A 15,065-nucleotide genomic window follows, 5' to 3' on the forward strand; every position below is an offset into this window, starting at 1 on the left:
GGATGAGTGCTATATTTTTTATTTGCTTAAAAAACAGTTCCTCTCCCGTTTACGTATAACAGGTACGTGTATACGTATACGTATACACGCTTGTATTTATTCAGCTGAAATTTAGCTAAGATACTGGACAAGCGCAACTTTTCAATCCAGTTCGAACTGTATAAAAAAGATATTTTTTTAAGATATTCCCTTTAAGATAACAAAAGTTACAATTATTTTTTTTTCTTTAAATGAGAAATGTCTGTGTCTATTGTTTCACCTTCACTGCTTTTTTACTTCTTATATTAATTTTTTGTCTAAAAATTTCCACGGCTTCTTATTTAAATTCATGGCCAACAGAAGAAATAGTAGATTATTTTACTCATTCTCAATAAAAGTTACATTATCCATGTCTCTCTAAAAGGCTTGCACCTCATACTACCTTGACTTGATAGTGTGTGAAGCTCTCCAAAAGAGGTTTGTATCGTAATTTTTCCTTTTTCTAGGCTATTGGACTTTCTGGACAGAAACTTTTGGGTATTCCAATCATTGTACAACCAACTCAAGCCGAGAAGAATCGACAAGGAACTGGAAGTTTACCCATTATAATGCCTGGTTTAGGGCGAACTCAAGTCGGCCCAATGAAATTGTATGTTGGCTCTCTCCATTTTAATATTACCGAAGAAATGCTGAGGAATATTTTTGAACCTTTTGGAAAAATTGAATCTGTACAATTGGCAATTGATCCAGAGACGGGAAGATCAAAGGGATATGGCTTTATTACGGTAATTTCCCTTTCTTTTTCTTACAGGCGGATCACTTTGGGGAGTCGAGATTTTGCAGGTGGTATGATTCACAAAAGGTGGGTGCTTCCAGGGTGGTTGAGAGCCAAATATGGGCTGTGGGGACACTTTTCTTGATGGATCATTCTTTGCTCTACCCTTTTCTTTTAAGAATTCAGCTTTTAATGTAAGTATTTGCATTAATATCGGGAAAAACTCCAACTAGACTTTTTTGGGGCTCGAACCCTGAGATTTTGTCACACATTGCGCATGTTTGTTTTTTAATATGAGGAAATAGAAGAACTTAACTTCGTGTTAGTAATCCTAGAGTTAGGGAAGCATGGCTCATAATTTACTAAAAGCAGGGATGTGTCCATAGGTAAGTGAGTGCTGTACTCTACCATGTGAAGTGGTTTCTTATTTCATCAGACAACGCGAAATCCGGTTGGTTACTGTCCAACAATCGTTTTATATTGTTTTTCAAGTAGTCTCATCACTTTCTACTTTTTCTTGAACGTAATCACCAATTACAATTACTAATAAGAACTCGTTAAAAGATCTATTCTAATTCTAATTTTTTAATGCTAATTTCGAATAGATATGAACAGCGTAATGCTGGTAATCCCATTTGCATCCATGGTATGGTGACAGAAATAGGGAGTAATAAATACATTTGTCATTGCCAAGCACAGCATAATTCTGTTTGGTAAAGATTTCGTTACACTCCTCAGTGATTTATATCAACTAGGTAAAAAAAAAGCAAGTGTTCAAGTCAGCCGAGAAATTGCACGTGACTCTACTTCTCATCATCTCCCCCTTAAAACTGGTTCAACCATGTTTATAGAAAAGATTTTTCATCCTAAAGAAGAAGATGGTCTTTTAAAGCCTGGATACTTAACATTACTCGTCAGGGTTTTCACCTGTAGCACGTGTTCAGGGTTACCGTATGTAACACATATACAACATATAGCCAAGGTCTTATTTTTAAGGTGTGTTTTTTGCTGTAAAAAAACTTTCCTACCCCTCGACCGGTATAATAAGTAAATAGTTCGATGAGAATACCGGCACTGTTCATATTATGGTCTTCCCCAATCATTCTCTGTTTTTATTTGTACTAATCTAATTCTTTATGCATTGGATCTCCGAGCAGCACCAATGCCGAACCTCTTTTTTCTTTGTTACTTTGTGTCTTTCATTCACGCCTCGATGCGAAAAAACAAAAGCCGAGTAAATAAGGCACTGGTGTGTTTGATTACCAGTTAAGGGCATTATGATTAAATATTGATGCCATTATTTACTATTTAGCTTAAAAAATAAGAGACAATAATAACTATTTTTGAGCATTCAACATTCATTTTGTATTTCAGTTCCATTTGTTGCAAGTTTTGTTTCTTTCAAACCGTCTTCTGTTCAGTTGGAATGTTTTTTTGTTTTTCTTTGGGGGGGGGGGATAATAGAAGGATATTTTCTGTACAACTTATGATTTTCCAAAATATATTAAAATGTTTATAAGCCATAACAGAATTGCCCAGAAATCTATGAGAATGTACTTGACCAACTGAATTTTTTTATATTTATTTTTCTTTTTTTATATTTTTTTATATTTATATTTCTTTTATATTTATTTTTCTTTTTTTATATTTTTTTATATTTATATTTCTTTTATATTTATATTTATTTTTTTATATATATTTATATTTTTCTTTTTTATATTTATACTTTTTTATATTTATTTTTCTTTTTTTTTAGTTTTTGCATGTCGAAGATGCAAAACGTGCCATTGAGCAACTGAACGGGTTTGAACTTGCCGGACGACCAATGAAAGTTGGTCATGTGAGTGAAAGACCAGAAGGTATGTACCCAGCAGCCTCTTTGGATAGTGATGATATGGACCGAGCTGGAATTGAGCTGGGGGCAACGGGAAGACTGCATTTAATGGCCAAACTAGCTCAAGGTTTGCATTTTTTTTTTCTAATTTGTATTGTAGCTATTACTCCTGACTCTCACAGACTGGTGGATGGTTGATTACACTGGTTGAATCGATGGAATATACTTCTTGAAACACCAACAATTGTTGCTATTGATGTCTTAAACGCAAATAAAACATTGTTCTTAAAAGTTTGATCAACTGTACATTCATGAGGACGCCATAAAAAAATATCTACCTTTAATATATTAGCAATTCCAAGACTGCCCTTTCTTATTATTCTTCAAAGTCCATTGAATTTAGAGTTAAAAATTTAAGCCCAGGTTTGAGAATCGAAAATTCAAACGATTATTTCATTTGCTTGGTTGTTCTCACCAAGAACCATTGACAATAAACCAGTAATTGGTCGCAAGGTTAAAAAAACAATTGAACCTATGTCGAAATTACAAATTATTGTAATTAACAAGTTATCAAATTTTGTCCTGGGAAAACGATAAAATATGAAGTATGCTGTTTCTTTTAGGGAGAGATATTAAACAGATGAAGGGAGTTTAAAGGAGTGTTCAACCCAACCATTTTGTAGAGAATAGCTGGTTTGTGGCTTAGTCGTGCCCTTTTTCATGATTACTTCTATTAAAGCAATTAGATAAGTGTTCGTTTTTTTTTGTTTTTTTTTTTTTTTTCACTACAGAAATTTACTCGTACATTAATGGAGGAACGTTGTATTCCAAATCCTGGAACGTTGTATTACAACTGAATGATGGCCAAGTCTAATTTTTTCAACATAGCAAGATCACTGACATTCTTCTGTTGCATTTAACGAAAGGGATAAAACCATATGCCTGGTCATTGAGAGAGCATTTTGTCCTGGGAAAACGATAAAATATGAAGTATGCTGTTCGTTTTTTTTTTTGTTTTTTTTTTTTTCACAACAGAAATTTATTCGTACATTAATGGAGGAAAGATTTAAATTATGGCCACAGGCCTCCCGATTGTTCCCTTCGCACTTATTGCGGTTGTGATTCAGCATATCCGTCCTTACTACATTTTGTGTAAACGGAAACAGTGGGTTTAAATTTCGAAAATCAGCATTTTTCTTAAATTCCTCGGGGGCTTTTGACGTTGATGAGAGACAGTAAACACTTTTGATGGATGAATAGTCTTCATAATATTTAGCCGACCAATCAAACGTCTCTATATTTTGAGGTAAGTTTAGTTGACCAACGTAATGGTTTTACGGTCCATTCTCGGGGTCAAGATATCCCTATGCAAAATCGAAGTGGAAATAGAAACACAGAATACATTGCATATTGCAGAGATGAGTGAATTTTGCGTGTGTCAGACGTTGGGTTGAAACATGAAAAGTGCATTATAGACCGAACTTTTTACGATTGGGTGAATACTTACAATCCAAATGCATAGTAGTCTTAAGTGAAGGTATCTCAATAAGGACTCAGGAACCCTTGATAAAGAAAAAGTGAGGAATTCTTGCAATGCTGTGAGCTAACAGTTTTTACAAGAAGGGCGGGGATTGACTCCTTAAGACGTTATTATCAAACTAATGTCCGGAATATGGGGAGTCATATGTGTTTGGGTGGTGCTGCACAGTGCTCTTTCTCTCTAGCCAAGATTTGTTTTACAGAGACTGGGTCTGGTTTCTCTGCTTTCGAAACTATTGCCTTCTTGGTCATTTCCTAGATTAGATACATATGTATGTCAGAGCAAGATAATAATGCTAGTCATTAGATCGAATGAAAAGTAATTTTTTCATCAAATTCTCGTGGGTTATAAAGTGGTTAATGTGATCATTCTATATAACATAACGTTTGACGGGCGAGCTTAAAATTAAAGAGTTTTACATATTTGAAATCAACACAAAAATTTCAAGGCCGGCCAGGTGGGGTTATGATAGGTTAAACCTAGTTTTGGCTACATTCTCGAGTTTCATTCCCTTACCTTGACAACTTTTCAAGATTTTGTCGATACACCAAGATTTGATTAAAAATCTATGTATTTGATAATAGGATATGTACATATTTGTGACATCACAATTGATTAATACCAACCGAAAAAACCCTAGTTTTTTCTTATATGCATACCATATGTTACAATCTCTTAATCCAATATCTCTCTCTTCTTTGAAATATTATTAATCCCATTTGTTAGTCAAAGTGTTGCCCTCTGCAAAACAAGAAAAGTCGGGAATTGTCTTTGGTGTTATTACTTTTGTTTGATTGGGACTTGTTAAACACTTAATTATTTTACTATAGGAACTGGTCTTGAACTACCTCCTGCTGCAGCGACTGCTTTGAGCATGAGTATGAACACGAATACAACCAACACTATGGCTCAGTCTGCGGCAGCAGCCGCGCCACCAATTGCCACCCAATGCTTTATGCTGTCGAATATGTTCACACCTGGGGCGTAAGTATTTTTCTTTATAGTGTTAGAAATAAGTGAGAGGCAACATGTCTTACTAGTCATCTAACTACGACCTTTTAATTACGTCATCTAATTACAACCTTTTTGTAAGCTGCCTTTGTCTTAAAGGAAATGGTTTGTTTTGCGCATATCCTTAAAATTTAGAGTGGATTAGTTCTAAATAAAATCGTGGTGCTAATAAGCATCGGCAAAAAGAAGTAGCAACCGCTGTTAAGCTGGTAATCCATGTTTAGCCTTGTGTGCTGCCGCTTGATCTAGTCAAAATTAGTAAATATAGACTAGATAGAGACCGAAAACTCGTTTTCTTTCCTTAAACCAAAGTATCTAATTTTTCACATAAACAAAGGAAAAACGAGCAAGAATGGGTCTATAAGAAACCCCATTTTTGCTCGTTTTTTCTTTGTTTATGTGATGTCAGGCCAATGTGGTTTAAGAAATTATCATCTAATTTTTCATTTATTCCTTTAACAGAATTTCTTAACTTCGATATATATATATATATATATATATATATATATATATATATATATTGTTTTCTTTACACATAAAGGTTTTTCTAGAAGTAGTTGTCTATTAAAAACAAAGAAAACTGTCGAAATTTCAGGAGCTTTCTATTTTCTCAAAACTAAATAAGCATATTGCTAATTTTGTGCTCGGGTCACAAATTGTCTCTACTTAAGTTTTTTTTTACTTTCTATGAAACTGAAAAAGTCACTTTGCGATTCTGAATCATCCTTGATATTGAGCCAGGATATCTTGTAACTATCTTTTAAACTAACGACAAATATAAGGGACGCATTTTCGGTCTCTATCTGTAAACGAAAAAGCATTGTGGTTTAAAAAAATTATATTTGTTCTGATGAGACCCTACTATTCTTTGTCAAACCGAATTCGATGTACCGAAGAAAAAATTATCTAGGTGTGGAACGGTGAAGGAAATAACATTTTCAGGTGAGACTTGAGAAAATCAAATATCATTTTATCAAATGTCATTGTCAAAAGTTTGACAATGAAATGTCATAATTACCAAGAAATGGAAGAATAACCACTTTTTGTCTCTTCGACTTCTAATTATGTTCTCTAGGGCATAGCTTACCCTCTCGACTTTGCCTATGGGTACGGATTCCCATAGGACCCAGGACATGCGTTTTCCCCTCACCACCCTGAAATCCCGAAATTATTTTATAATCCCCCCGCCTTCAATAAATTAAAAATTGTCGTCCGACCTCCTCCCCGAAGCAAAATACTGTGTACGAGGCTGTCTGTTGGGGGCTCTCGTATAGAGGTGTCGCTAGTTCAAATCTCGGCAGAGATTTAAAAGTTATCTAATTTTTTGCAGAATTATAGTCCAGCAAAGTTACTGTTAAATCTCTTTAAAAGGAAATAACGAAAAATTGTGATTGTAGCCAAATAGGAAGGATCCCAAATAGAGAAGAAGAAGCAGAAGAAGGATCCACTTTAACGTTTTTTGTTTCACGGTACTAAGTTTTAATTTCAGTTCAGTGACATATCGGATTAGTGTAGAATCCATTAGAAATGTTTTTTGTTTTATGTTGCTAACTCGTTTATATCTGCAAAGAATAAAAATAATATAAGCATTATTCTAGCCTGATTGATTCTTCTATAAAAGTTTCGAAAGTAATGGTGTGTGTTCGTAATTTATCCGTAGCAAGGAGGTTTAGAGGGAGAGAGTCCCTTTTCCTTTTATTCAATCCCAATAGGGGAGCTCCTGCTAAATAGTAAAATGAAATAAATGTCCAGAATAAGCTGCTTCATGGCTTCCTGATAGTTATGCAGATGGTTGCAATGTCATAATTGTTGTATATATGTGATTAGGAGATATTCTTGCGATATTATAACGTAATACTGTGATATAATTGGGGATATTATTGTAATATTGCGGCTACGAGAAGTAGAAAGTCGTTCGCCAAGTTGAGAAGCGAATGGGCCGTCACACTATCCCAAAATTTTCCAGAATGAGTTGCCTCTTCGTCTAAGGAATTTTTGTACCCCTCTCCCTCCTCTCTCAGTCTTTTTAAATTAGGTTTTTTCTGCTTCTTGGGACCGTCCTCGTATCTTACGGGTTTAAGTTTTATTAACTTTTACCGTATAAACGGCCAATTTTTTTTTCAGGTTAAAGTAACCAAAATCTTTATGTATCTATATATTATTGAAATAAAGAACATATAATCTCGATTTTCTTACTTTTAGTGATGCCAACCCTGATTGGGATCAGGAAATTCGCGATGATGTTATCGAAGAATGTAATAAACATGGTGGCGTTGTTCATATTTTTGTAGACAAAGCTTCGCCTCAAGGCAATGTGTATGTGAAATGTACCAATATCAGTGCTGCAGCCGCCTCTGTCAGCGCTTTACACGGGCGATGGTTTGGTGGTAAGTTTTTCCCTGTTTGTTTTTTATTTTTAATGGGAGAACGCGAAATACGATTTAAGCATCCGAGATGAAGGTGTGAGCAAAATAAATGAACTTTTAGAGGTTTTGCGAGTTCAGGGCGCTAGAAGTTCAGGTTTGAAAATTAATGTTAAAAAGACTAAGTCGCTAAGGCTAGAAATAAGTTACGATGAAAAGGTAAATGTTGGGTAAGGAAAAGATCGATCAAGTTGACAGCTTCACTTGCCTTGGTAGTATTATTAGTAAAGACGGTGGGTGCCGTGAAGATGCTAAAAGTAGAATAGCCAAGACTTAGAGTGTCTTTTTCACAGCTGAAGAATAGGAAGATAAGTCTGCGAACCAAGATTAGGATATTGGAAGCTACATTGGGGACAGTGGTCAAATATGTTTAAAGCATGGGCGCTCCGAAAAATGGAGGAAGATTTGCTAGAAACTTTCCAGAGAAATTGCCTAAGGATTGTTTTGGGTACCCGAATTACCGACCGTATTTCAAACTGTAGACTGTACGAAAAGTGCGGTTCAATCCCGCTTTCTAGGGCTATGATGAGAGAAATATTGAGATGGCTAGGGCACGTTCTGCGGTTGAAGGATGACAGAATGCCAAAGATTGTCCTTTTCGGCCAACCGTCTTGGGCTAAAAGGAAAAGCAGGTCGTCATCGGTTAGGGTGGGAGGATGTCGTAAGGTTGAAGGAAAATGGGAACTTCCTGCGAGGGTGTAAAGAGGAAGGCATTGAATAGATTGGGAGGAGGAACGTGCGTAGCTGTTTTGGCCTCAGGCGGCTTGGTGCTGCGGTGAGTTGTTAGTAGTAGTAGTGACTAGGAACCAAATTATTCATTCTATCAAATATGTCGAAAACAAATACTAAGTTTTGTTTTATGAGGCAGAGAAATTATGGGCTTACAACTGCACTATTGAATTAATGACAAATGAAAGAAATCGAAGTGTTGCCTCAACAGCACTTTCGACAATGAAACCGGCCGAAGTTTAAATTAATTTAAAGTCGTTTATATTACAGTTCATTGAAATATTTACCGTTACAGTGCTGGCAAGTATTAATTCAATTTTTTGTAATTACAATATTTCATTGGACTAGTTTCAAAATTGGAACTCGAATATTATTTTTAGGTCATACATTGCTTTGCCTCGTTATTTTTCACTTCAGTAATTTAGATATCAATAAAAGATAGCCTAAAGAGGTGAAGTTAGATAAACTTAAAAGCCGAATAATATTTTCCTTTTGTGGAATTCTGTGTTAAGAAAGTTTTTCGTAAAAACATAAGATTTACTTAAGTAACCTACTTTAAATTAAAGAACGAGTGGCAGAATAGCACCGTAAATGTGATCAAGTAGTGGGATTCTTACACGTCGCCGTGTAAATCAACGTAAAATATTTAAATAGGATTCAGTCGTTGCCATTGTTTTGGAAGAAAAATGGGCTTAATGATTTTACATTTTCCCATGCGTGTGAACACTCCCGTCGATCCTTGATAGTTTTCCCTAATCGTTTACCCAAAAAGTCAACCAAGCATTCATTTTATGATCTTCGATTTATAGTATTAGTTTTTTCATTAACACAAACTCAACAATTTTACTTATGACCGAATTTAAAATGTGTAGATACCGTCAGGAATTCGGAACAATTTGCTGCAGTTATTGGGAATTTCCGAATTTGAATTGATGCTTGTCGATAAAGATTCTGTGAAAAATAGTGGTATTTCAATCGCTAACTACAATTGCAAAATAGTGTTTTTGGTAGAAAACAAAAAACTAAAGAAGAATCTTAGGTCTTCGTCCTACAGTGTTCTCCCTTACGGACTTTATCTGTCCAGACGTGTCAAATTTTTTCGGTGGAAGGGGGTGAATTTGAAACCATGATTTTACCCTTGGCATTAACGTAGACAGGGAAGGGATGTGTTCATGGGAGAATACTTTGGATTCAGTCCCCAAAATATCAGGATTTTCACAGTTTCTTTGATAATATCCTAGATTTGTCTTTCAATTGCCTTCATGTTTAATTTTACTATAGTAAAAAAAAAATTGATAATAAATTTTACGTCCCTAAGAAAATGACCCGCCCCCACCCCATTTAAATTATTTCTCAGTGTCCATAACTAGGAGTGGGCAGGGTTAGAGTACTTCAGCTAGAAAAATCACCTTTAGTATATAATTGCCACAACTACAATCTTTTAATGGTTAGACCCTTTTCTCTCCCCCCCCCTATTGGTGAATTAATCTGTATGTAAACTGTTTTGTTGTTGTAGTTTTTTTTTTTTTTTATTGTTAAATGAGATGTCAAATACGAATGCCGTGCGCTAGTTTTTTGCATTTCTATTTATAAAGTAAACGATAATATATGAATATACAGATAAGAGGTAAAACTTTTTATTAAGACAGTGCAAAATAAGATGAAGAAATGTCCGAATGGCTGGGCCTCGTGTTTCGTAGATTTTATAAACCCAAAAAGAAGAGACTATACAGTTAAAATTTGAATAAAATAAACAGTTAAAACATGTCTTGGGTATCTATGAGATAAAAATAGCTTAATTTAAATATGGATTTGATTAAAATTTAATGAACATTTTTTTCTGAAGAAAATTTTTTCCTCTTGCTTTCCTTTAAAAATTGTCAATCTTGCTGAGCCAAACTCTAATTTTTATAAACCCATTAACTGGGCAGGAGGGACGATGTAGGCTGAGCTAACATTATCTAACAGGTTGACTTTCTCATTGCTGATATTTCTTTTCTAGGTCGAGTAATTACAGCTGCTTACGTTCCTGTTATTAACTATCATAGTCTTTTCCCAGATTCGATGGCTGGCGTCACTCCCCTGAAGACAAGACGAGAGTATTGAAGTCACACTTTTTTTTTATAAAATTATGTTTTGAATTATCTTTTAGAATGTAAGTTAATATACCATCAGTTACACGTGCTTGTTTTCCTTTTTTTCAAATACATGGATTTACTAGTAGCACTACAAACATTCAGTTTGAACTTTGTCTATTAGGAATCATGTGGTTTCAAAAACTGTTAGTCTAATAGTTAGTTCACACAGATGGGATTCCCATCAATCCTCAAAGGAATTCCTTACAGGATTGATCTTTTTCCCGTCATGGGTTTCGGTTGGATTTTTTTCAACTTTTCCCTTGGAAACCAATGGGTTTCATGGGAATTTCAAGGCGAAATATTTAAAAGTTAGAATATGTCAAGAATAAACCATCCACAGACTCATAATTTTATAGCCATGGTTGACAACTACCCGTATTTATGTGACACTAGTCACTAAGAGTATAAAAACATAAAGAAAAAGAAAAAGCAGCAAACATGTCAGGAAATGTCGCTTTTTCTCAATGAACCAGGTAGGCTCACTCAACATGCTAGGCTATAAGCAAATGGTTGTATTCCTGTTGGAAGCACAGACTTATCAGTCATCACAATTTTCTGCCTGATGATGTGTTCGAACACTTTCCCATGCGTGTGAACACTCCCGTCGATCCTTGATAGTTTTCCCTAATCATTTTCCCATCCGTGTGAACTAACCTTAAGTCGAGTCTGTCTTACCTAAATATTAGAGGGAGTGATCATTAAAAATTTGTAGCTCCATTTAATAAATTGACAAATTCAGGCCTCTCCTACAAATTATCGCAAAATTAAAAAAATGAGGTTTTTTTTATATGGGAACCTTATCGATAACCGAAGTCTCTCTTTGATCGTAAAATTTCGCTTTGTTTGCATTTACTTCTTTTTCTAACCCGAATTAGATATCAAACAGTTCGTGGTAACGAACTGTAAGTAAGGAGCAACCCGGCTCAATGGTAACCGAAACTCTAAAAAACGGGATTTTGATACCAATAGATACATCAAAAGAATCAAATTTTAATTCTGATTTCAAATATATAAGTTTCATTAAGTTTAATCTAACCCATCAAAAGTTACGTGCCTGAGAAAATTTGGCTGATTTTCGAAAAAAGGGGAAAGACCCCTAAAAGTTATAGAACCTTAATGAAAATCACACCATCATATTCAGCGTATCAGAGAACCCTACTGTAGAGGTTTCAAGCTCCTATCTACAAAAATGTGGAATTTTCCATTTTTTGCCAGAAGAAAGATCACGGATGCGTGTTTATTTGTTTGTTTGTTTTTTTGTTTTGTTTTCCAGGGGTGATCGTATCGACCCAGTGGTCCTAGAATATCGTGGGAGGGCTCATTGGAACGGAAATTAAAAGTTCTAGTGCCCTTTTTAAGTGACCAAAAAACATAGAGGGGAACTAGGCCCCCTCCCACGCTCATTTTTTTCCCAAAGTCACCCGATCAAAATTTTGAGATAGCCATTTTGTTCAGAATGGTCGAAAATATGATGAAAATTTCTTTTATGATGACTTGATCCCCCAAAGTCCCCAGGAGGAGGGCTGGAAGTTATGAACATTACTCAATGTTAAAATATAGTAGTGGTTATTGGGAAGTATACAGACTTTTTCAGAGGATATTTTTTCTGGTAGGTGGGGGAAGGAGCGGGTCGGGGGCTATATGGAAGGCTCTTTCCATGAAGGAAGTGGTCATGGGGGACGGGACATGGCTCTGACGGGGGCGCCGGATTTCCCAGCATTATTAAAGAAAAAGATCAGAAATTAAATAAAAAAAACAAGTTTTTCAACTGATCAACTGATTGTGATTAAGAGGTCATTTTTAAAGAACTGGAAAAAATTCGAACATAGCTTAAAGAGCAGGGTATTGACTAGGGGGCGAACCCTCTAATATACGTGTTAAAAATTTATGAATATAGAAGTTCGTTACGTAAGTTAATTCTAAGTTACGTATATTTATTACTAATAAAAACGTTCGTAAATAAAATTAAACAAGTTTCGAGAAAGCCATTTAACCAAATATAATATGCAAATTTTGTTTTAATTATTCATGTACGGTGAGCCAAAATCAAAACCTGCATTAATTCAAAAACGTTCAAAAATTAAATAAAAAAACAAGTTTTTTTAACTGAAAGTAAGGAACGACGTTAAAACTTAAAACGAACAGAAATTATTCCGTATATGAAGGGGGCTGTCCCCTCCTCAACGCCTCGCTCTTTACGCTAAAGTTTGACTTTCTCACAACTCTAATTTTTTAAACAATAAAAAAATTTTATATTAAATAGCGAGGCGTTGAGGAGGGGACAGCCCCTTTCATATACGGAATAATTTCTGTTCGTTTTAAGTTTTAACGTCGTTCCTTACTTTCAGTTAAAAAAAACTTGTTTTTTTTATTTAATATTGATAGCAGAGCCGTTATGCACAGTCACGCAGCCGTCAAGGGGTCGCGCATCATAAACTGTTAAAATTGTAAAATTACGGGCAAAGCAAATTATTTGTATTTTAAACAATTCTTGGTGACAATTAGGTTCGCTTGAAATATTTCAGCTAGTGACCACCCCTCTTCCGCTGCTAGTGAAAATGTTTGTTCTATCTGTATGTAATTATATGGAAATATGTTGCAATTTTCTAAAAAAAAAAAAAAAAAAAATTGTCCCTTGAAATCGATTTCTTGAAGCAGATTTTATTCGTCAAAATCTGTTCTTCATTTCATTAAACAAAGACACAGTACATGAACAGTCCCCATAGGTCTGTGTGTTTGGCTGAAAATTCAAACTTCAGTCAACACAGACAAGTACAGAGGAATTTATTTCCGAGAAGATAAGACGTTGCAGAGGAAGCTCGCATTCCAGCAACGAAAAAAACCTACGAAACCGGTGAGTTAGATAAAATATGTAGGAAACTACAAGTCAAAACCAGGGGAGGGGCCTATACCCCCCCCCCTCCCTGTCTTGTGTAAATGACTGGGTCTGCAGATAAATTATTCAACCTAGAACCTCTAAGCATAGAGGAGTCTCACCTCCACGATGAGAAGATAAGCTATTCCGTCTTGAAAATTATCACTGAACATAACAAATTTGGAACCTAATGACACCATAAATAACCCTTCCAGTGCCTTTGCACTGAGTCTTGATTTTAAAAAATAGACCTTAAATTCAATTGCCTATTGGTCCTGTATTTGCGGACCGTTACATACCGACATTGGCCCTACTGGACCAAAATTGATGGGTGGCAGCACAAAATGGTATAAAAACAGGATATTGCCGAAACAGGAGACGCGTCGACGACATAATTAATCAAATGGTGTGGCTCCGACAATAGTATGAATCAAAGTTAGCGATAAAGCTTTCGACAAATTCCTCATTTGGTCATCGTTTTTCAGAAAAATTATATTGCTATGAATCAGAGCTAGGAAATGCTTGTAAAATTCTTATTGATTGGATTTCAAATAAACTGACGGTTGTTGAAAGAGCTTTAGTCTTTTTTGAAAAATAATTGCCATAATATTGAACTAAAAATTGCCTATTATTATTTTTAGATTTTAGTAAATAACGAACTATGATTCTTCTCAAAGATTTATGTAAATTTCATAAGTATTAGAAAAATCTAAATTGTATGGATTGTCAAAAGGTTTATTCTTCTGTTAACACTTTACATGAAACGAAAAAGGCTCTCGTTCAATACGAGCATCTCTAGGAATAAAAATAGTGAGACAAGACCATGAGCTACTCTGTAATTTTCCTTAGTGTTCAAGGCAGGGGTGGGAGACTGCCAAGGGACTGCTCTTCAAGGACAACAACCATTTCAATCCTGTACTTCTTATACCAATTGGACATTACAGCTGTTGCATCTCAAAGGTAATTACTATTTTCAAGAGAGCATTACATGGGAAATATTTGGCACTTGAAAATTATTATTTTTTTATTTAATTTGGGACTTACGGGTTATGGCAAAAAGTATGGGTACATTACAAGAGTGGAAATTTTCGCTAGTGTCGACAAAAAACAGTCAACGTCATCTAACATTTGGCGACGCTTCGCAATTTTTGTCAGTATTATAGTAAGAATACTTAATTTGTTTTTCGAAGTTGGTAAAATTAGTGTAGTAATAAGTGTCTGATCTCAGTTCCTGACAGAAAAATGATTACAAAGCTTGAAAAAAATGCCAAGTATTGCTAAACGTTAGATGGAAATGATGTTATTTTTTTTTACTCGCACTAGCTCCAGTTTCCACTTTTAAGTTAACTATACTCTTTCAGATTGTGGTTTGACCTTAATAAGTTGCAGTAACTGCTATAACATGATTCCGAACACTGTAAAAAACTTCCCTAGCAAATAGATTAATTTAGAATCATGACTTGAGTTTCTAGGACAGGTTGACGGTATCCATTCCATTTAATTCTCATTTTACTTGAAAGACAAATACTTGACCCATTAGCCCAGAAGTTTGTCCCATTACATATAAACTATTACCTGGAATTTACTAGAAAGAAATTGTATTGTTTTACGACGGCACTTGTCTTATTTGAGTTTTTCTCCACCCCCTTCTCCCACCTAACATGTCTGTCCATAGCACAGTTTATAGAATTAGCGGTATGATCATTCTCTATCTCTCCCATTATAAAAACCCGGACAGGGGTGCGAGTGCTCCGGAGAACG

General features: G+C 35.1%; 2 protein-coding genes across 9 annotated transcripts in view; one reads left to right on the top strand and one right to left on the bottom strand.

Moving 5' to 3' along the window:
- Caper (RNA-binding protein 39-like protein Caper) overlaps positions 1–10,514 on the top strand; it is a 47,516-nt gene extending 37,002 nt beyond the window's left edge. For all 6 annotated transcript variants that reach the window (XM_089098168.1, XM_089098169.1, XM_089098164.1 and 3 more), the window contains 5 exons: positions 486–764; positions 2,511–2,715; positions 4,959–5,112; positions 7,342–7,526; positions 10,294–10,514. In XM_089098168.1, coding sequence (XP_088954294.1) covers positions 486–764; positions 2,511–2,715; positions 4,959–5,112; positions 7,342–7,526; positions 10,294–10,397 — 927 coding nt within the window. In that variant the 3' untranslated portion in view covers positions 10,398–10,514. The remainder of the gene's footprint in view (positions 1–485; positions 765–2,510; positions 2,716–4,958; positions 5,113–7,341; positions 7,527–10,293) is intronic.
- Positions 1–15,065, bottom strand: part of LOC148946144 (G patch domain-containing protein 11) — a 29,027-nt gene that overhangs the window by 870 nt on the left and 13,092 nt on the right. The window lies entirely within an intron of this gene.

This window comes from Artemia sp. Qi Xiang Cuo, chromosome 12 (assembly GCF_049724085.1).
Source record: "Artemia sp. Qi Xiang Cuo chromosome 12, ASM4972408v1, whole genome shotgun sequence".
NCBI lineage: Eukaryota > Metazoa > Arthropoda > Branchiopoda > Anostraca > Artemiidae > Artemia > Artemia sp. Qi Xiang Cuo.